Here is a 20,471-nt window from a genome sequence, read left to right on the forward strand (position 1 = left end):
TTTGATCTTTGTACTTTAGTTTAGACCATTTGGCTTAAAGTCGATTAGTTCATCACTTAAGGAATGGTAAAAGGTTTACAGATAAAGCATAAGGAAATATGAAATTTCTTTGACGCATAGCCAGCTACTATCATATTTACTGATTTGTAATGTTTGTACGGCAGGATTATATGGTAAAAAAAACTTTTGCTCTAGCACACTATATTTAATATCTGTAGGTCTATATTTGTAGTCAAGGTATATATTGGCTAATTGTTATTGCTAAGGCAGCTGTGCTGTTGCATTAGATACATGTTAGTGTTTTGCAGATAAATTTATCCATCCTCTACAGTCAAAAGCATCCGTTTGTCTATTCAGTAGTCCCTGCACTCTACAAGTTTGTTTCCAACCATAATGCATTTGAAAATCTGTTGGCTGTAATAGATCTGTTCAAGAAAGAAAGTACGAGTTTGGATAAGCATCAGGTGAAAACAGAGTCATACACACTTTTAAGTCTGTCAGTGGCTCATCATAATTTATTTCCTGCTAAAATGTACAGCATTTAAGTGACCGACTAAAAAGGTAACTCATAAATACAGGACTGTTGCTCTGTTAATTAGTACAGTCAGGATATCCCTCTTACGTCAAACTGCCATTCTGTACAGGTACAAAGGCTACAAAATAAGCTATACAAACAGACACCGATACAATTTACCTTTTTACATGCCATCTGTTTTGTCTATCAACAAGGCTACTGCTCTACATTTCAGTAAAATATAAATCAGATGTTTTATAAAGATAAAAAAAATCTACAGATGGAATGAAAATGTAAGTTTAAAGGCATTTCATAAAAGACCAACTTTGGAGTAAATTGACACTCATAATAATTTTGCAACTCTCCCCCTTTTGAAATGGTTTCGTTTCCCCTTCCCCTTTGATTTAAATTTCTACATGTACAAATACTGACATTGACTGTTCTTTGCTATTGTGACAGAAATTGCTTTAAATTGTATAAAAACAGAAAGCTGCCTCAGGTAAAGAAACTTGTTATAAAGTAACAAATTATACACAATTAGCAATAGAACCTTCCAAGCCGAACGTGACGATGTTTTCAAATCTTTACAGTATTAGAATCAACAAAAATAGAGTTTAATTTTTCCTTCCATACGAGGGAAACCTAACCAAGGCCATACATTTAATATAAAATTGCTTGCTATTAAGCACAACACTGTACAGTACTACTTTGATGCACTGTCACTAACAAAGACGTTATAGCATGCTAAGTATAACCTTACATTTAAAAAAATATAAAAGTAGATTTACAATAATTTAAATAATATGAAGGCATGAGTACAGACTTACATATATAACCTTGCGATTGCTAAAGGTACATTGAAAAGGCTCTTTTGTCCAAAAACATACAATGCAGGCACATTTAAAGGTTCCATAATGCAGGTTCCAAATTAAAGAAAAAGTAACCTCCATTCAACTGCAATGCAGTTCGGGGGAGATTTACGTTTACACAAATGTTACATTTTAAATCTTATGCTGTAAGGCTTCCCATAAACAGGGGAGAAAAGCTAAAATTTAGCCAATAAACAAAACTTTTTTTGCATTCTTACCAAGTGCTGGTTCTTTCAGAAAGATCCATAAAAGCGAACATTAACCATGAAAATAACTAAACTAAATACCTCAAGTCAACTAGCTGACTTTGCAACGTCACGACCCTTCACTTTCAGGTCGTTGATTATCGTCTCATGTAAGGCCCGTTTAAGGGTTGTTTGGACATGCCAGTGTTCACATAACCATGATGACTTGCTGGGCTGTACATCATATTGCCATGGGGAGGGGCCTGCATGGGCTGCTGTGGGTAAGGCTGAGAACTCATCATGCCCATCTGCATAGAGTACTGTGGAGATTGATTCATATAGGTAGGATTGCCATGGTAGCCCCCGTTCATCATGGGCTGCGTCACTCTGTAAGTGTTCATCGCCATATTGACGTTTACGTTCATCGAGTTGACATTGTAAGCCGGAGCGGGCATGAGGTTCACCCCCATGTTCATCCGCGGCGGCATAGCCAGCGTCCTCCCGGGAGCCTGCATGGCCACAGTCTGAGGACCCCTACCGTACATCTGCTGCTGGTGGTGGGGCGGCAGAGGGGCCGATTTAGAGCGGATGGACACGTGGTGGTGATTCTTGGGGGCCATTTGTGTCTGTAGTCTCTGAGACTGGGCCAGGTTCATGTTGGGTGTAGCCATGTTGCGCTGCAGCATCATAGGTGGTGTAGTCATGTTGGGCGAAGGAGTCACGGTAGCCTGTGACTGAGGGCCTCCGCCAGGTTGCGACAGGGACACCAGCGCGGGATTGTGAGGGCCGAGTTGTGTGGACAACGAGCCGTTGTTGTTTGCATAGGATGAGATGGAGTGCGAGGCAGAATGGCTGAAGGGCAAGGAGTGGTCCATGATGGTATTGGTGAGCTGTTGTAGCTTATGCAGGCTGAATGTAGCTGAGTGTTGACCGTAGTGTCCACCTCCATACTCTCCCTGGCCCATTCGGTCATACAGGCCCAGGTTGCCAGAGGGGTTGTTGGATTCTGGGATGTCGGGCAGCTGCATGGGTGGAGGGAAGCTGCCTGGCATGGAGCAATGCGACAGAGGTTGCTGGTACTGGTGTTGTGGGTGTTGGTGATGCTGATGGTGCTGGTGATGGCTGTGATGATGACTGTGGCTATGCCCGTGGCCATGTCCGTGCGGATGGCTGGGCTGCCTCTCCGGCACACAGCCTTGCGGAGACTTCACACTGCATCCCTGAGGGGAGCTCATGCTGGTTTGCTGGAGCATGCTGCAAGCGCCAGTATTGTTCACCACAGGACCGGCCATCTGTTGGGACACAGCACAGCTGCTCTGACTGTGGCTGCCACCGGAGGAGAGGTTGCCATAGGAACAGCTGCTCTGGGAGGAGGTGCCCGCTCCTGCTCCAGTGCCACAAATGCTGTTACCCAGCGTGGAGTCATAACTGCTGGGATTCTCGTAATTCTCCGTGGTGCTCTCGATGCTACCTAGGTCACTGAAGCCACTGTCCACCACCTGCTGAGAGTGGTCCGACACCGAGGGCACATCCATTATTGGGCTAGTCTCCATGTTATGAAGCGAGTGCACCGAGACTGTGCCCTGATCGGGGCTGATCTGCGTGTAGCCACTTTCTAAAATGGACACCGCTGGACTGTTGACTGATCGTACAGATTGACTCGGGTGAGAATGGACAGAAGACAGAGGACTGCTGTGATCGGACTGCTGGCAGTCGTCCACGGGAGTCATCTGAGGGCTCTGCTCAACATGAACATACCTCTGTAGGCTGTGGCAGGCCTCCTGAGTCTCCGCGCAATCCTGAAAGTGCCTCTCCTGCTCAGACTCTTGAGTCAGAGACTGCACTGCTTGAGCCGTCTCCATGTCAAGATCAGGGCAAATGTTATGGTCCTCTTTTATTCCCGGGGTCAACGGGCCCATGTGCTTTTCTTCAGGCCTCTGATTGTTATCCTCTTCCTCGGTTTCGGAGTCTGGAGGGTGATTCGAGTCCACAGTGTCACCCTGTTGCATGCCCAAGCTCACGAGGGTGCTTTCAGATGCAAGCTCCTCTGAGCAATGAGGCGGTGGGTCCACAGGGCTCGACTGCACTTCAGGATCTTTATTGTCATTACTAGGAGTTGGAACTGGCTCTAGGTCTTCCGTAAGGTCTCTTTCTGGTAGTGGCACCGGGTCGTCTATTCTCTGCTCATGGCTGTCATCTTCATCATCCGCATCATGATCATCCACATGAGATGGTTCTGGCTCTTCTTCCTCATCCTCTTCTTCATCTCGTTCACCTGAGCCCTTGCCAACCCTGCCTTCTGCTTCATCCCCTGGCTTCAGGTCTTTGACTTCCTCTGTATTTTGAGTTGATTCTTTAGCATCATCTATTGGACCTGATTTTGTCTCACTGGTCTCATCAACGCAGGGTGAATTTTCCACCATGTCAGATTTGTCTGTCGGTTCATTCTCATTTACTTTGTGAGACTCGGGTGGCTCGGGACTGTGTAGCTCTGAATCGCAAGGGTCCAGCTCTGGGTCCTCTGGTCTGGGCTCTCTAATGGACTCACATGGCCCTGATAAGGAGGCAGGGCTGGCATCCTGCTCCTCTTCTTGCTCCTGCTCCGCTGTGACCATTGGCGTCTCAGGAGGTGTGTAGAGGTTGAGCTTAAAGCCCATTTTGCGCTCCTTTAGTCTCCATTTGGGAGGGCCTCGTTTGACACCTTTGGGCCAGCCTTTCTTCCGTTTTAGAGGTCGAGGATTGTCCTTTTTCACTGCTTCAGAAACAACAAAAAAGAGGTTCCATGTTATTTTCATCTTTCAAACATGCAACAAAACAGTATGTTGTAAATATTAACATGTATGGCTTTACCTTCCACATTCCCTTCTTTAGATTGATTTGAGTGATTGTCATCTTCATATCTCCTTGGTCTTCCAGGCCGACGCGTGGCTAATCTCTGACTCTTCTCCTCTTCCTCATCCTCGCTGCCAGCCCTCCTGCTGGGATGTGGCAGAGGGCTTTCAACATCAGAGTTTTCGAATGGCTCATCTAACACCTCTGTTCTCTCCGAGATGGTCTCAGTCGTGACGCTGCTGTTGATTCGTGTTCTCCTTCTCCCTCTCTTCCGTCGCAGAGTTGGAGCCCGCTAAGAAAAAAAACAACAAAAAAACACATTTAAGGGGGCTATTCACTTAGAGGTGCATATTGTATGCTTGAGAACAACTTGTGCTTGAGAATGGAATAAATACAGGGAGATGTCAAAGACTGTTAGACTTAATAACTGTCATAGCAAGAGTTGGCAACTTTGTCGAACTGTCCCTGGTGCCCTTTAATCCAAAAAGCAGAGGTTTGGAGGAGACAGATACGGTCAAGGGTGATGCTAAACATAGGGTAATCTGGCTGCGTTGTGAATGGGTTGCTTCATGATCTAAATGCAAAAGCCCATCATTTAGACCACACTGCCTACACCACAGGCCATTCATTTGGAAAGCTTAGCCTGCCCAAAACCCCAAATGAGAGTTTTCAGAATCAAGCTGACCACAAGTTCCTCACAACATACTCTTCCCCCAGGCATTCTGGGATAGCAGTGCCCCAATGCAAATAATCTGCAGCATTACTTGGCGATACAGAACCAAGATTTCCCACACAAATCACAAAAGCAATATTACTTAATTATGGACTTAAGGACTGAAGGAAATTTCTGACTAATGGATAGTTTTGGATCTTTTTCCATCCAACTAAAAATGCCTCCCAAATGATGAGGGAAATTCAATGTGAACAATGATACACAGAACTAAAAAAAAAAAAAAAAAAAAAAAAAAAAGCACACTACCATTTATTCTGATGTTTACCTTTCGCTTGAGCCCCTGCCCAGACTGGGATTTGATTGCACTGTCTTCATCATCATCATCATCACTGCTGCTTCCTTCGCTCACTTCGAACTCTTTCCCAGCGCTGTTGGAAAACAGTGGATCTGAGTATCTTCTGCTGAAGTTCTTGCACTTGGTTAGTGGAGGTCTTGTGCTAGTGTAGCCCATCCCTGTTGCCAAATTCCTGGTCGACGCACTACAGCCCGCACGACGGTCTCCTGCCTGTTGTGCCACAAAAACACAAACATGAGCTCGTCTGAGCCACTCTGTACAGGCTAAAGACAAGCAGACAAATAACATCTCAGTTATCCATTTTGCTTCCGCAGCACCCCTGCAGTGCAGAGATTGTCTCTTGATTAGCCGTTGATCTCAGCAACATTTATTTTTAAGTGGCTGTGGAAGATTACATTTCATGGGACATTCAGAGGCATTAATAATACAGGGCTTTGATTTAGGTCACTCAGGAAGCTGGGTTACTGTTGAAAGTGCTTTCAGCTATCTCTGTGAACTTACCCTGAACTCCTGAAAGGCAAACGATGGGATAAATTTAGCTCACTTTTCATGCAAGCATCATCTTGTAGCTAATAATGCAGAGCCAAGGAAAGAATGAGTGACCTGCGCTCATCGTGATCGCCATGATCTGCCTATTGAATAGGTTTGAATTAAAAACATAAGCTCTGAGTTTAGACTCAGCCACAAGAACAGCCTTTGATCATCTTACCAATTATGGTCGAGTTCAGCATTACGCAAAAAGAGTCAAGCTGTGTCAGAGGCCATTAGGAAACAATAACGGAACATTTGACAAAATCTGCTGTTTCCACTGCAATATCTGTGGCAAACGATAACAATGCATACAGAACTTAGTAATTTGATGCGAGACAGATGTAATTATAAACTGGACTTCAAGTCACCCTGTGGAACGTACTGATCAAGCCTCTGTATATGCCAGGAAAACCACCTAGATGTTTCTTGTATATTTGTTTAAAGGTTGTTGCAGAGGGTTCCCTCTCTTTGAATTTAGCAACATTCTTAAGGTACAATACATACGTCTGGGGGCTTTTTTGACATTTGAAACAATATAGGTATACCTGCGGGTGTTTGTGATTACCACAACAACGTGATCACTGATAGTGGGTAGAACGTCTTACAAGACACGAATTTGGAAAATCAGAAATCTGAGCTGCCACAGATCTTTTCTTTGTTTGCGGACATGAAGTCAACAGATGAAAGAATGACAGAAGCCTAATTTTATGCCAAATCAAATCTGAAAGCTCTGAATATAAATCATTATTAAAAGCTTATCATAGTGACTGCAGGGTAAAGCAAAAAAGTGGTTTTAAACAGATTTCACTAATTTATGCATTTGCAATGGCTCAATAATTCATTTCTGATGGGAAGCTTAAAAAAATCCTTGATAGTTTAGCTTTAAGTATTAGAGCACTCTGTACTCGGACAGACAAATAAAAACTGTTCACTAATATCAGGTGTTCACATTCCCTGATTAAATCATGAATAGACCTTTAAGCCTACCTGTGCTATAGCACTCTTCAGCTCCCCCGGAGGGCTTCTGCAGACTGAAACTGAAGTCCAGCTCAGGCAGTCAGGATCAACCTCATGAAGCCGTGGCTTCATTCTCAGTCTATCCATGTGCTCCTCAATCAGCTGATGCCTTCGAATGATTACAAACCTAGACAAACATGTCAGAAAATATTAAAAACAGAAATTGTAATTTGGTATTGATACGCATGCAAATATAGCCATAACGTGTCCAACCCCCCACCCCCTCTGGAATATAGTAATGTCTTTAGAGATGATGCAGTGTACTGAAAGCATGTGAGTGAATTGTCAGATTGACAGATACCACCACAGTCAAACCCACCTGCCATCCTGGAAATCAATCATGTTGAGCTGCTGAAGTGTGGTAGCGATGTCATGTGGACACATGCCCGTGGCTCGGCTCATTCCCCTGATGCTGACACTCTTATTTGGGTGGTTGTGCAGGTACTCCAGTATGACACTTTTCCAATAAGCCAAGTAGGACAGACGACCCAGATCAGATAGAGGCTTCTCTGGGGAGCCAGCCTGGCCCTCTAGCCTGGAAAGTAAGTAACCTGGAAAGACAAGAAAAGAAAGAGCAGATGAGGAAAGATTGTTTTTGAGTATTGTTATCAGATCGGGTTTGAGTGTCACTTTGACAAAACATAAAACAACTCAATCACAATTTATGAAGACATGAAGTAATGTTTATGTGCAGCTTTTTAAGGTCTTGAGGCACATTTCACAAGCTTGATTTGAATTATATTTTACATATAAACAAAGCAAGTTTCTCATCAAAGCCAAACAGTTGTATATAAGGAATTTAATGATTATGCTTTTGAGTCTAATGGCTAAAGACTTGTCTCAGTTCTTGTGATGTCAGTGTTAAATAAAAAAAAAGCAATATTACAGTACAATATTTTAAGACAATTACAAACAAGTCCAGTCTAGATAACCACAGTGACATAACCACTAACTGTACATGCGTGCACACACACATATATATAAATCATCTATGTAATTTCAATTTTAAACTGACCCATAAGAGTTCACATCAAGAAAATATATAGTCTGTTTTTTGATTGGTTAAAGTTTGAGCTGATCTTGCACTAAGCAAAGTCAGATTTAGATCCAAGTATTTTAGTCTTAACACAGTATGCAAATGCTCTACTGATTCTACACAATGAGCAAATCAAAACATTCTCAAGCAAACAAATTATACCATGCACTACATTTAACTGTATATAAAAAGACATGCAAACCCAGTACTACTCAGTACAATGAAACAGGCAGTCTTTCCATCATGACACTCTAGTCTGAAACAGATCCTCTTTTTGCTTTCATGCAGAGCACAGAAGCATCTGTTCATGATACAAACAATCTTATGCTCACATCTCATAAGACGTCCAAAACAGTTAATGAATAACTTACTGAAATCAATGAGGAACCTCCCAAATCCTTGCCTTTGGTACTGAGGCATAATCATTATGCAGGAGACATTGTACTTCTGCTGGCAAAGCTTTTCCTGTGGGAGAGAAAGATAGAGTGTGTCAGCGCACTGCCAACGCATGCAATTCACTGCACCTGCCGTTGTCCTGAACTGAACCACCACACAAAAACCTTCAAACATATTGCAGGAAAGGTTCAGATCCAAAAACAAGCACCATACAAGAAATGCTATCTTTAGCAACCCACTAGATAACCCGCTGTTACTCTTACTCAACTGTCATAGGAATAGATATATTTAAGGGTTTTAATACCTTTGAGAAGTATCCAACAAGTTGACAACCTTTCTCATCCTTCTGTGTTAGAACGTAGAAGAGAAAAGGCTCCACATCATAATACAAAGTCTTGTGATCCAGAAAAAGTTTTGCAAGCAAACAAAGGTTTTGGCAGAAAATTTTGCTGATATTTCCATCAACCTGAGCAAAGAAGACAAAATGGGAAACAATTAAGAGTCAGGTAGGCCATACAAGGGCAGCTCCTGCCAATGGAGCACCTGTGAAGTTCACAACTCATAAAAACAGAATGAAAGGTCTTTAACACTTTTGGAGGCCTGATAAAATTTATGCATTTCCTGTTCACTAGACAAACAAGATCCTTGAAGAATTGGCTTAATCTGACATGATTTATTCATGCAAGTCCAGTTCTCATCCGTGATGCTGAGATGTGTCTTTCGACAAGCTTGGCATGTCATAGCCTTTAATCTCTGGACATAACCCCCTCTCGTTTTAATTGCAAATGCAGATGATGAATTAGCATGTGGATAAAGTCGTGCATGTGCCCCTTGTGCAAGATTTAAGAGCAAGCACTGACCTCAAACACAGAAAGGTTATCCTTCCTGTAGATCTCATTAGCTGGCGGGTGAAACCACCCACATTTCTTTGAATGCCTCTGCAGAATGTCTTGGCTTTTCATGTACTTTAAGCAGAACTCGCAGAGATAAAGCTTCGGTAATCTGAGGAGGTGAGCAGCAATTAATTATAACGAAGAATGTGACAAGCAACAAGAGCAGGGAGAAACTCTAAAATCACATACTAGCTTACATTTGCTTAAGGCTGTATCTGGCATTTACTGCTGCAAAAAATGTTTCTGAATTAATTTCAGACTTACCTTGAGTATTCTGGAGGGTATGGTGAGGAATACCAAGTTTGTATTTCATATTTCCCAAACTTAATCAAAGGAGGGGATTGTCCTTGATCGCCACCAGCTTTCTGTTTTTGAAATAAATCACAAGTTAGAAACAAAATTAAAACACTTAAAAGAATTAGATTTTTATATTACAGCCACAACGCTAATGTGTTTGCCAAGGGTTGTGCCCAGATGCTCTAATAAAGCTCACTTCAACCAGGCTAAGCTGGTTTGCTGGTCTAAGGTGACTTATGCTGGTCTCGCAGTAAGAAAAATGCCCAAAACCAGTCAAAAGACCAGACTGGGAGACCAGTTAATAGGGCAGCACAATTTTAGAAAGGGGAACAGGGTAAAATGAAATATTACTATTGCAAATTTCCACTGTAAAATATATATAAAAAAGATTTTACAGTACAACTGTAAAATTGCAGTAGCAATATTTAAGTCTTAATTCTTCAACTATCAAGCTTTTTATTTAGCTCTTAAACCTTCTGTTGACAACGGGTGGTTTACTCTCCACACCTTTGCTGTGATCTCCTTGATGCGTCTAAACAATTTCAGATCCTCTTCAGTCACGTGGTCATTGAGTAAATTCATCCTTCCTTCCTGTGGTTTTCTTGAGCATCTCTCGGCATTAAAGGCTGTGAGAGGTCAGAAAAAAAGGACCTTTAAAAGTTGATATTTGCAGATTATAGCACAAAAGAACTGAAAAGATGCTGACACAAAACCCAAAGCTAATATAAACAAGCACTAACTAACTTAGACTCGATAAAACGGCATTCAAAATCACAACTGCTAGCATGCAAATCACTAGTGTCATGGAAAGAAAGGCTGATAGGAAAGGCTCATATCAACATTGCTGGCCAACACACTAACCTCAAACCACACATCACAGTTTGTTTCTAGGCAACAGTGACCTCTAAACAAATACTCCATTTGTGCAGAGGTTGAGAGGGAACCAAACCAGGAGCAAGGGTCATTTGAAATGCAAACACTTTCCATTAAAGTGCTTGTTACTAAAGGGAAAAAACATTAATAACTTGGGTTTGAGAGGCAGGTGTGAGCAGCATGAGGACGTGAGCAGAGAGCAGAAATCTAAGGCTTTAGTGGCTTCAGAATTAATATAATAAAAAAAGATTGAAGAAAAAAGGTTAAAAACAAAAATGCAGAGATGCAGTATTAGTTGGAAAAACAAAAAATCCATGTTATTTTGCTTCTAAAAATGAGGAAGATGAGTAAAACGGTTGAAGATTAAAAAGCCAGTGGGCCGTTTGGAGGTTCAGGCCCCTGTGCTTACCATGGTTTGGGTCTGGTTTTACTCTTCCGTCTGCCAATCTGCCCTTCCCTGGTGTGGTGTTCTCCCTCTGCGGGGAGGCCTTAAACCTAAACCTGCCTAGCAGCTTGTGCTTTCTCAAGAAGGGTGTTCGTTTGAAATGAAGCGCCGACTTAAACGGCCGGCCACGCTTGGGCGCCCATCCTGAGGCTGAACCGGACAGGGGTGCTAATTTACTACTGAAACCCTTGACAGACTTCTTTCCTTGAAGCTGCAGGGACGTTTTGGGTGAGGTGGAAAATTCCTGTCTGCGGCGCGCTCGCTTGGGCGGTGCGTAGCTGGGGAGTCCCTTTTGTCGGGACTGTCCCTGAGTGGTAAAGATGTGAGACAGTCCATCAAAGAGTCCCTTCAGCTGGTTGTTGCCAGGGAGGCTACTGAGGGACGGGCCGCTAGACTGGGAGGAGGAGCTGTGGGGGGAGTGGGCAGAGGAGGGGGAGGACAACTGGGCGGGGTTCAGCGAGATGGGGCTGTGTCCTTGTGATGGGGACGGGGTAAGGAGAACGCTAGACGGAGTGTTTAACCTCACACCTGGTGTCGTCACGTTGCCATGGCATTTCCGATAGCCCCGTTTCCTCGGCCTGTGCTGTTTCGAGGAGCCCGACGCCTCACCGCGCAACCGGCGACCCAAGGGCGATGGCGTGAAAAATTGTGAAAGCCCATCAATGAGACCTTTGGTTTTCTTGTTGATTGGGGGCAACGTAGTGAGGGTGGGTGTGGATGTGAGGGGGTCAGTGAGACTCCTGCCGTCTGTGGTGGGTATAAAGGTGCTTGATGAGGGTGGGGTACAGAAAGTGCTTATGGAACCCCTACCATGCCGTGCTTTTTCAGACAGCTCAACGGATCCCGGACCACCACTGTCAGACCTGTGAAAGCAGACGATGGTTGCATTTAGAACACGAGCCACAAATGAACGAGAATCAGTGTGCACATCTCGACTGTGACTAAGCCTGAGCCCTGATTTCACAGTTTCAACAACACGTTCCACTGTGTCTATCAGTGCTCATCAAGCCTTTAGGAAAGATGTAATCCCTCAGGTCTCACACATTTAAAAGCTTGCTGACCCAGACTCACCCAGTCTGACTGACAGCGTTCCGATTGAGCTTTACTGCACAGCCATATGTTAAAAATAGACTTGCAAAGAATGCCCCAGGCTAAAAGTACCTTGTGGCAGCCATGCTAATTTTAGACCTTTTGGTTGAGAGGGTATGAAACCTACATATACTCTCAAGGCAAGGTTGTGAAGGACAAAAATCAGAGTAGGCCATCAAAAAAGAGCATTCACAGTTTAGGCAACATACTGATTGTGACACCTGTAACCTTAAGCCTGAAGCGTAACGAACAAGAGAGATGAAATGAGTTATCATACACTGTTGGATGTGCTAGATTTTTTCTTGGCCTTCCTGGCTTTGCATATCGCCTTTTGATCTGGGCCGCTGTCTTGTGTAGCAACCGTTTTCCCTCCTGCTCCTTTGGCCTGCATACTTGGCAGATCCACATTCCTGGGGGAGGTCCAGGGAAAAAGAGAGAGAGAGAGAGAGAGAGAGAGAGAGAGAGAGAGAAAGAGTGGGAGAGACAAAAAGAAAGAAGCATTTCAAGGATGGTTCATCATGTCTGCAGCTGTGACAATTTTCAGATATGTCTTTGTAGTGCTGAGCAGAGATGCCCCGCTGTGCCTTTCCCTTCATTTCCACTGTCTTTGGAAGAAAATAAACAGAGCAGAGAAAAACAAGCTTTCTACAGGTAACATACCAACAAGGAAGCACTGAATAAATGGCTTTGAAGTTGTGTGGGGTGCTCTTTTCCTGACATGGCTTCAGCCTTCTCATCCTCTTTAGAGAGGAAAATAACAAATTAACACAAATTAAATTATTAGACCTTTAGTTTATCAGATTTTGCGCTGCACTGATGTTCAGTATAGAACTGAAGCTCTCAGATATCTTGTGCAGCAATACGTGGCACTGATTCACAAGAGAAGCATCACGTCCTAAAACAGGAAGAAATTTCATAGTGGCGACCATATGGAATTACAAAAATGAAGAAAGATACAGAAGCTGACAGAGGCTAAGCATTATACATTTTCTGTATTCTTGTGATCTTGACAAAGAGAATAAATGAAACTCTTGACAAATTTTATATAAAAAAAAAAAAACAAGAAAAACAGTCTCAATCCTCAGACAGGTAGACTAATTATTTGAGGCCTGATATTAGAAAAAGTGTCCAAGTCATTATATTGTTTGGCTTTCTCCATATCAATAAAAACATCTATTGCTGAACAACAATCCATGTGAATGTGCTTTGCAGTCACATGAATACAAGATTGTCATTTTGTCTGCAGTAGACTGTTGCAAAGTCCCACAGGGCAATTCACACAGGAAGCGTTCTTATAGCAGAAATGCAGACAGATGTCTTTGGTCTTGCTTTTCTGTTAGCGTCTCTCGCTATGATTAACAGCGTTATTTTTGCTATAATTAAAATCACACTAATTTAAAAAGTTAAATTGACACTTAAGTTTGTTGAAGCATTTGCATTTCACCCATAACAAAACTCAAATGAAATTTGATGATTTCTCATGGCAGAATGTCACCTCCCTCCAGCAGTTTCAGACATTCAGCACTGAAGGCTCTTGTAAAATTAAGTGAAATGAACCTGTTCTGCTCTATCGAAACACTTTATGATGCTGCTCCCTTTTTTTATCTTGGCACTTACATGCCCATTTCAGACAAACTGCCATTAACTGAAAAGGACAAGAGTCATTTGCAAGCCAGAGGAGAAATCATTAACAACGAGAAAGAGGCTGGAAAGAGAGGGGGGGGGGGAGAGAGAGAGAGAGAGAGAGAGAGAGAGAGACAGCCACTAAATAGTTCAGGATGCAAGGTACATATCATCTTACTATTATGTAACCAAGCCTTTGTGTAATGGCACATTTAACAGCTTCACCTTGAGCATGGAAAAATCCACAGAGGCAAACAAAAGCCTAATGTACCTTTTGGCATTCTGGAGAGCGGTGGGTCACAACACTCCATATGGAAACCCCTGTCACAGGAGTCGCAGAAGAGCATCTCGTCCTGGATCCACACACACAGAAATGTGTCAGACACGCAAAAAAAATAAGATGCAATCTACACAACACAAGTAAACAACATCCTGCAGTAAAAGTGTCAGAACACAGGCAGTGCTCTGACACTATAAAAGATGTCAGCAGGAACTGGGCCAAGGCCATCAGTGCATTTGAAAAGAACTTACAGCATTCTTCCCCTGAATCTGACAGGAACTGCATGTTTTGCATTCGATGCATTGCCATCGCAGGGCCTTGACATTTGCAGTCAAATCAGCGGAGAACTTCAGGCATGATGGATGGCCTTTGAGGAGAAATGTGGAATAAAACAAACAGGCTTTAGAGAGAGAGTCTCCAAACATGCTTAATTAAAAGAGCGACATTACCTAATCCTTTAACTTTGGCAGGAAACACAAAAGCCTGTGCTGAGACATTACAGGATAAATGTTAACAGAGACTTAATCAAGCGGAGAGAGAATATCAAAACGAAACAAATGAAAGATTCCCCCGACCGTGGATCAGTTAAATATTTACACGTGGCATCAACAATGTGAAAAACCACGCGTGAAGACTTTCCAAAATCGGTGTCTAAAAGCACTGTATTATCAAACACTTCTGAGCGGCTAATTAAGGATAATTTGATCTTAACGAGGCAGAAATGGTATGCGCGTACACCGTAATGGCAGTCGATCCGTTATAGTCATGTAAAAGCATGCACTCCTGTCCCTGAGGGCTACGAACCAGCTGCAGTTTACAGTGGGAGCACATTTTCTATACTTTCATGAACACTTAATGAAAACCACCTCTGCGTTGTTAAGTCAAACTCGGCCGTAAAAATGTCACCGGGAGAACAATTCCTTGTGGCATTTCAAAATCACTGTTCAAAACAAATCACGACATAAGAGCAGGTAATTTAACAGGAACATGGCAATTCTGTCTGGAGGAGGGAACATTTTTTATAAAATAGAGTAAAAGAAACAAGCAAGCGAACTTGAAGCGAGGGAAAAAAAAACATTTTATAAACTGCACACCTTTCAGCTTGAATCCATCTGTGATTGTGTAAAACCCTTCTGCCAATACTTTTAAAGAACATAATTTTTATAGTTAAAATAATATAAATCTGCCTTCTCAAGCATCTTTCCTGAAGATCTTTTACAACATTTCTCAAAGATACAGCACCTACACAAAATTATCCCAAACAAGAAAACTCTTACATATGAGCTACCCTCTTTCTCCCCGTCTCATCATCTGGCTGGACATCTCCTGGACTGTTTCATAGATTTGTACATCATTCTCATTGCACTCTGACTTATGTTGTACCAAAATTTGATTAACAATGGTGTTTTAGGGCCAAAAAAAAAAAAGAAACAGACTGAATCTGGGCAGAAAATATAAACCGCAAATTAAGCAGATTGAACAGAAATTCAGACATGTAAAATTATCCTGGTAAACATTTCATGCAAACACTGGCTAATGAAGATGTCTTGTCAGAAAGAGTGTTTATAGTTGATGAGACACACACTACCACTCTGATGCGAGATGATGAGAAGAGTGCAGAGAAATGCAGATGGACAGCAAACACTGCTGTGCATCAATCTTATACAAGACAGTGAAAGCATATTGCGGTCAAAATTCAAACTCCATTTCAAATTGAGTTCAGATTTGTTTTTCCTAATTGAGCATGCACAATGTGTGGCAATTCAAATACTTAAAAATAGAATGCATATTTTGAGTTTGCATTTTCCTTTTGGATCCTAGCTGATTGATTAAAGAGCATTTCCTGTTCTTAAGACTGCACACATGCACTTATTTGCCTCATGCACTCATATGGACTAACCGACACCTAATGCAGGGGTGTCAAACTCAGTTCCTGGAGGGCCAGAGCCCTGCAGAGTTTAGATGCAACCCTAATTAAACACACCTGCTCCAGCTAATTAAGTCATTCAGGCTTATTTGAAAACTAGATGGTTTGTGTGTTGGAGCAGGGTTGGAACAAAACTCTGCAGGGCTGCGGCCCTCCAGGAACTGAGTTTGACACCCCTGACCTAATGTAATATACTCTAGGCTAGGGTACAGAATCAGAATACTTAAAAAAATAAATGAAAGTCAATAAAAACAAATCTAAATTAATAAAAAAAAAAAAAGTTATTGAGGGAATTGTGATCCTTTTTACACAGAAATAGTCTATAAAAGTAGAAGCTCTGTTTTGAACAGTTGTTTAAACAATATTTTAAAAAGTAGCCTTTGTGTTATTGAAAGACGACACCAATTGAAGGAAGTTAGTGCCCATGATACAGAATCGACAGTTGTTACAAAAGTTTTGGTTTTCATTCGAACGGTCCAGAATGTACAGCTTCTCTTTTGGCAAACAATTTTCATTTAGGTGCATCACGATCTCTGACAAACTTTCTTCTGGATTTGACTCAATCACATAAAAGTAAAAAAAAAGTCGTGACGTATTGTCAAGTATGGTGACCCATACTCGAAATTGGTGCTCTGCGTTTAACCCATCCAAGTGCACACACACAGCAGTGAGTAGTGAACAAATGCACACACACACACACACACCGTGAACACACACCCGGAGCAGTGGGCAGCCATGCTGCAGCGCCCGGGGAGCAGTTGGGGGTTCGGTGCCTTGCTCAAGGGCACCTCAGTCGTGGTATTGAGGGTGGAGAGAGCGCTGGACATTCACTCCCCCCCACCTACAATTCCTGCCGGCCGGGGACTCGAACCCGCAACCTTTCGATTACGAGTCCGACTCTCTAACCATTAGGCCACGACTTCCCCACCCACGACTTTCAGCAGTCATTTCATTACTATAGTCTTCAGTGTCGCATGATCCTTCAGAAATCATAATATACTGATTTGGTGTTCAAGAAATTGATATAGCACATGATCATGCTATATCAATTGACACTGCTGATGATTGAAATACTGTAGCTGTACTACTGGAAAATCATTATACTAAAAAAGAATTCCAAAAATTTCAACAACCGACAACTATGAGCAGCTATTCAAACAAAACTTGCTGGTTTGGTTACAGCTAAATGGTTAGTTACAAAGTTTGATTCACACTTCAACCAATAACATTCCTTGTTATAAGATAACTTGCTTTTGGCCACTTGGCACAGACGTTCAGCTGATGCACTGTCCATATATAGGCACCACTTAAGTGTTCAAACACGGGTCTTACCGCTACTCCCACAGTCAGCACAGGACAGCAGCTCCTCTGGCCTCTTGTCTCGATTCGACTCCTTTGTGCCTAAACAGAAGCTGCATATGGGTATGGGATCAGCACGTGGCTAGAGAGAGAGAGAATAATAAAAAAAAAAAGAGCAAGCTTTTAATTGACGTAAATTTTAATTAACTAGCAACAAAGTGCCAACATATCTTTAAATTCCTCTTATAAAAAAAAATAAGTCTACATGTTTTACAAAACTAAACACTAAAGATGTACTCTAACTAAACCCCCAACAGCTGAATGAGCGCAGAGGCTTAAATCATATTATGTACACACACACACACCAAGATTTGAAACATTAAGACTATTATTAAACACAAGGCACATGAGTGGCATAGACAATGAGTACAGATTGGAAGATAAAAGATTTGGCATGTGTTTTGATTAGCTTTGTTTGAATATCGGATGTCAAACTAGACAGGTGGTTACAAACCCAGGGAGCCAGCTAGTTATTAAGCATGTGATTATAGAGGACAGATACGCGGTGCCAGATATAAAGTAGTTCCTGGCAGAGGAAGGGTACCAACACGAGTCAAATCAATCTCAAATCGCTCCATTAAACGAAAATGCACATCATAGGGATGTTAGATGTACCGATACTTTAGTAAAAATAAAGATATTAGTAAGAACAATACTAGCCTTTCTGCAGTATTGGCAGTACAGACTCAAATGGAATTGAGTGCTCTTTGACTGATGGCTGCTGATCCAAATGATCAGCTCTGTGAATTTGGCATTGCAATGTAAATGCAACCTATTAGTGGTTATATATAATAATATAATTATATTAAAATTAAAACCAAGCAAATCAAATCAATAAATTTAGCCTAAAAAAAGAAAAAGAAAAATTAAAACCTCACATCGGTCTTCACTTAGAAAGACTACTTAAGACTATTCAAAAGTTTAAAGTCAGTAGGATTTAAAAAAAAAGAAAAATCAACACCTTTAATCAGGAAGGATAAAACCGATCAAAAGTTACATGTAGAAACTTAGAATATTGTAAAGCAATTCTATTTAGAATAAATTACGTCCTTTTGAACCTCTTGAAAAAAAAAAAAAAAAAGATCATAGTTTCCACAAAAATATTAAGCAGCACAGCTTTTTTTTTTTTACATTGATAATAAATATTTCTTGAACACCAAATCAGTATATTATGATTTCTGAAGGATCATGCGACACTGAAGACTATAGTAATGAAATGACTGCTGAAAATTCAGCTTTGCCATCACAGAAATAAATTACACTTTAAAATACTTAAATTGAAAACAGTTATTTCAAATTGCAATATTTCATAACATTACTCTTTTTACTGTATTTTTAATCAAATAAATGCAGCCTTGGTAAGCATAATATAATCAATAGGCATATACAGTGGCATGCAAAAGTTTGGGAACCCCTTGCAGAATCTGTGAATAATTTTAACAAAATAAGAGAGATCATACAAAATGCATGTTATTTTTTATTTAGTACTGTAAAAGATATTTTACATAAAATATGTTTACATATAGTCCACAAGATAAACAAACAGCTGAAATGATTAAAATAACCCCCTTCAAAAGTTTGGGAACCCTTGGTTCTTACTACTGTGTGTGGTTACCTGGATGATCTACGACTGTTTTTGTTTTGTGATGGTTGTGTTTGAGTCCCTTGTTTGTTCTGAACAGTTAAACTGAGCACTGTTCTTCAGAAAAATCCTCCATGTCCTGCAGATTCCTCAGTTTTCCAGCATCTTTTGCGTATTTGAACCCTTTCTAGCAGTGACTGTATGATTTTGAGATCCACCTTTTCACACTGAGGACGATTGAGGGACTCAAACACAACAATTAAAAAAGGTTCAAACATTCACTGATGTTCCTGAAGGAAATACGATGCATTAAGAGCCGGGGGTGAAAACTTTTTGAATTTGAAGATCAAGGTAAATTGTACTTAATTTGTCTTCCAGGAAACATGCAAGTAGCTTCTCTTGCTTCCGAAGGGCAGAACTAAATAGAAAAAAAAATTATATTTCTACAAAATAAGAAAAATTTGGACATCTTCATTCTGTTCAAAAGTTTTCACCCCCGGCTCTTAATGCATCGTATTTCCTTCAGGAACATCAGTGAATGTTTGAACCTTTTTTAATTGTTGTGTTTGAGTCCCTCAATCATCCTCAGTGTGAAAAGGTGGATCTCAAAATCATACAGTCACTGCTGGAAAGGGTTCAAATATGCAAAAGATGCTGGAAAACTGAGGAATCTGCAGGACGTGGAGGATTTTTCTGAAGAACAGTGCTCAGTTTAACTGTTCAGAACAAACAAGGGACTCAAACACAACCATCACAAAACAAAAACAGTCGTAGATCATCCAGGTAACCACACACAGTAGTAAGAACCAAGGGTTCCCAAACTTTTGAAGGGGGTTATTTTAATATTTTCAGCTGCTTGTTTATCTTGTGGACTATATGTAAACATCTTTTATGTAAAATATCTTACTCCGGACAGTACAAAAAAAAAATAACATGCATTTTGTATGATCTCTCTTATTTTGTTAAAATTATTTACATTTTCACAGATTCTGCAAGGGGTTCCCAAACTTTTGCATGCCACTGTATGTTGTTATTGTGACATACTAGCACTGAACAGTGTGGAGTGTGCAGGTATCCAAGATCTCTGGAGATCAGATGCAAATCTAGATGCAGAATCCATGAGAAGTGATACCACAAACAAAAAGGAAATTAAATCTAAATGTCTCCTTTGAATTTAGGGAGACGTGCTGCATTTGACTACTGTAAAGATTACATTCTTGTGTAAAAGCGTTCTAAAAGGCAGCAGCCAAAACAACAGACATCAAACACACATACATGCAATAAATCTGGTACTACTGAAGGATAAAGGATGCCCAGCAGGATGTGTGTGCACGTCACCACACACACACACAAACACATCGCCTTGCCGTATCACCGAGCGCTGTGATACACAACGCTGAGCCTGTGTAAATATTGGGAATGGGATGTTATACAACTGCGAGAGGTGTAGCCAGTGTCCTCTGAACGAGGGCAATGCAAGGTGCTGATGCCAAAAGAAGATTAGAGGGAACCGAACAGGCTCAGCAAATAGCTCTCGAGATAAGACTGTATCTTTCCTCCCACAAAAGCCTGTGGCATGCAGGACTCGTGTAGTGGAGATCAGAAAAAAGGTTACATGGAATCTGACGGGAAAGTCTGCCACCACACCCTCATGTCTCCAAACAGTTGCGTCTAAATCTCCGCACGGCTTGCGTA

At 41.5% G+C, this 20,471-nt stretch overlaps 1 protein-coding gene across 2 annotated transcripts in view; it reads right to left on the bottom strand.

The window, feature by feature from the left end:
* Positions 1-490: 490 nt before the first annotated feature.
* The window catches only part of LOC306882103 (histone acetyltransferase KAT6B-like), a 32,061-nt gene continuing 12,080 nt past the window's right edge, over positions 491-20,471 (bottom strand). The window contains exons 3-17 of one of the 2 annotated variants that reach the window (XM_079436571.1): positions 17,168-17,276; positions 14,160-14,275; positions 13,900-13,981; positions 12,283-12,415; positions 10,881-11,779; positions 10,106-10,224; positions 9,566-9,666; positions 9,269-9,410; positions 8,713-8,874; positions 8,384-8,477; positions 7,296-7,527; positions 6,947-7,103; positions 5,399-5,638; positions 4,419-4,692; positions 491-4,323 (exon numbers count right to left, since the gene is read on the bottom strand). In XM_079436571.1, coding sequence (XP_079292697.1) covers positions 1,727-4,323; positions 4,419-4,692; positions 5,399-5,638; positions 6,947-7,103; positions 7,296-7,527; positions 8,384-8,477; positions 8,713-8,874; positions 9,269-9,410; positions 9,566-9,666; positions 10,106-10,224; positions 10,881-11,779; positions 12,283-12,415; positions 13,900-13,981; positions 14,160-14,275; positions 17,168-17,276 — 5,457 coding nt within the window. In that variant the 3' untranslated portion in view covers positions 491-1,726. The remainder of the gene's footprint in view (positions 4,324-4,418; positions 4,693-5,398; positions 5,639-6,946; positions 7,104-7,295; positions 7,528-8,383; positions 8,478-8,712; positions 8,875-9,268; positions 9,411-9,565; positions 9,667-10,105; positions 10,225-10,880; positions 11,780-12,282; positions 12,416-13,899; positions 13,982-14,159; positions 14,276-17,167; positions 17,277-20,471) is intronic. The other variant, XM_079436572.1, reaches the window with a different exon arrangement.

This window comes from Barbus barbus (genome assembly GCF_936440315.1).
Source record: "Barbus barbus genome assembly, chromosome: 16".
NCBI classification, from domain to species: domain Eukaryota; kingdom Metazoa; phylum Chordata; class Actinopteri; order Cypriniformes; family Cyprinidae; genus Barbus; species Barbus barbus.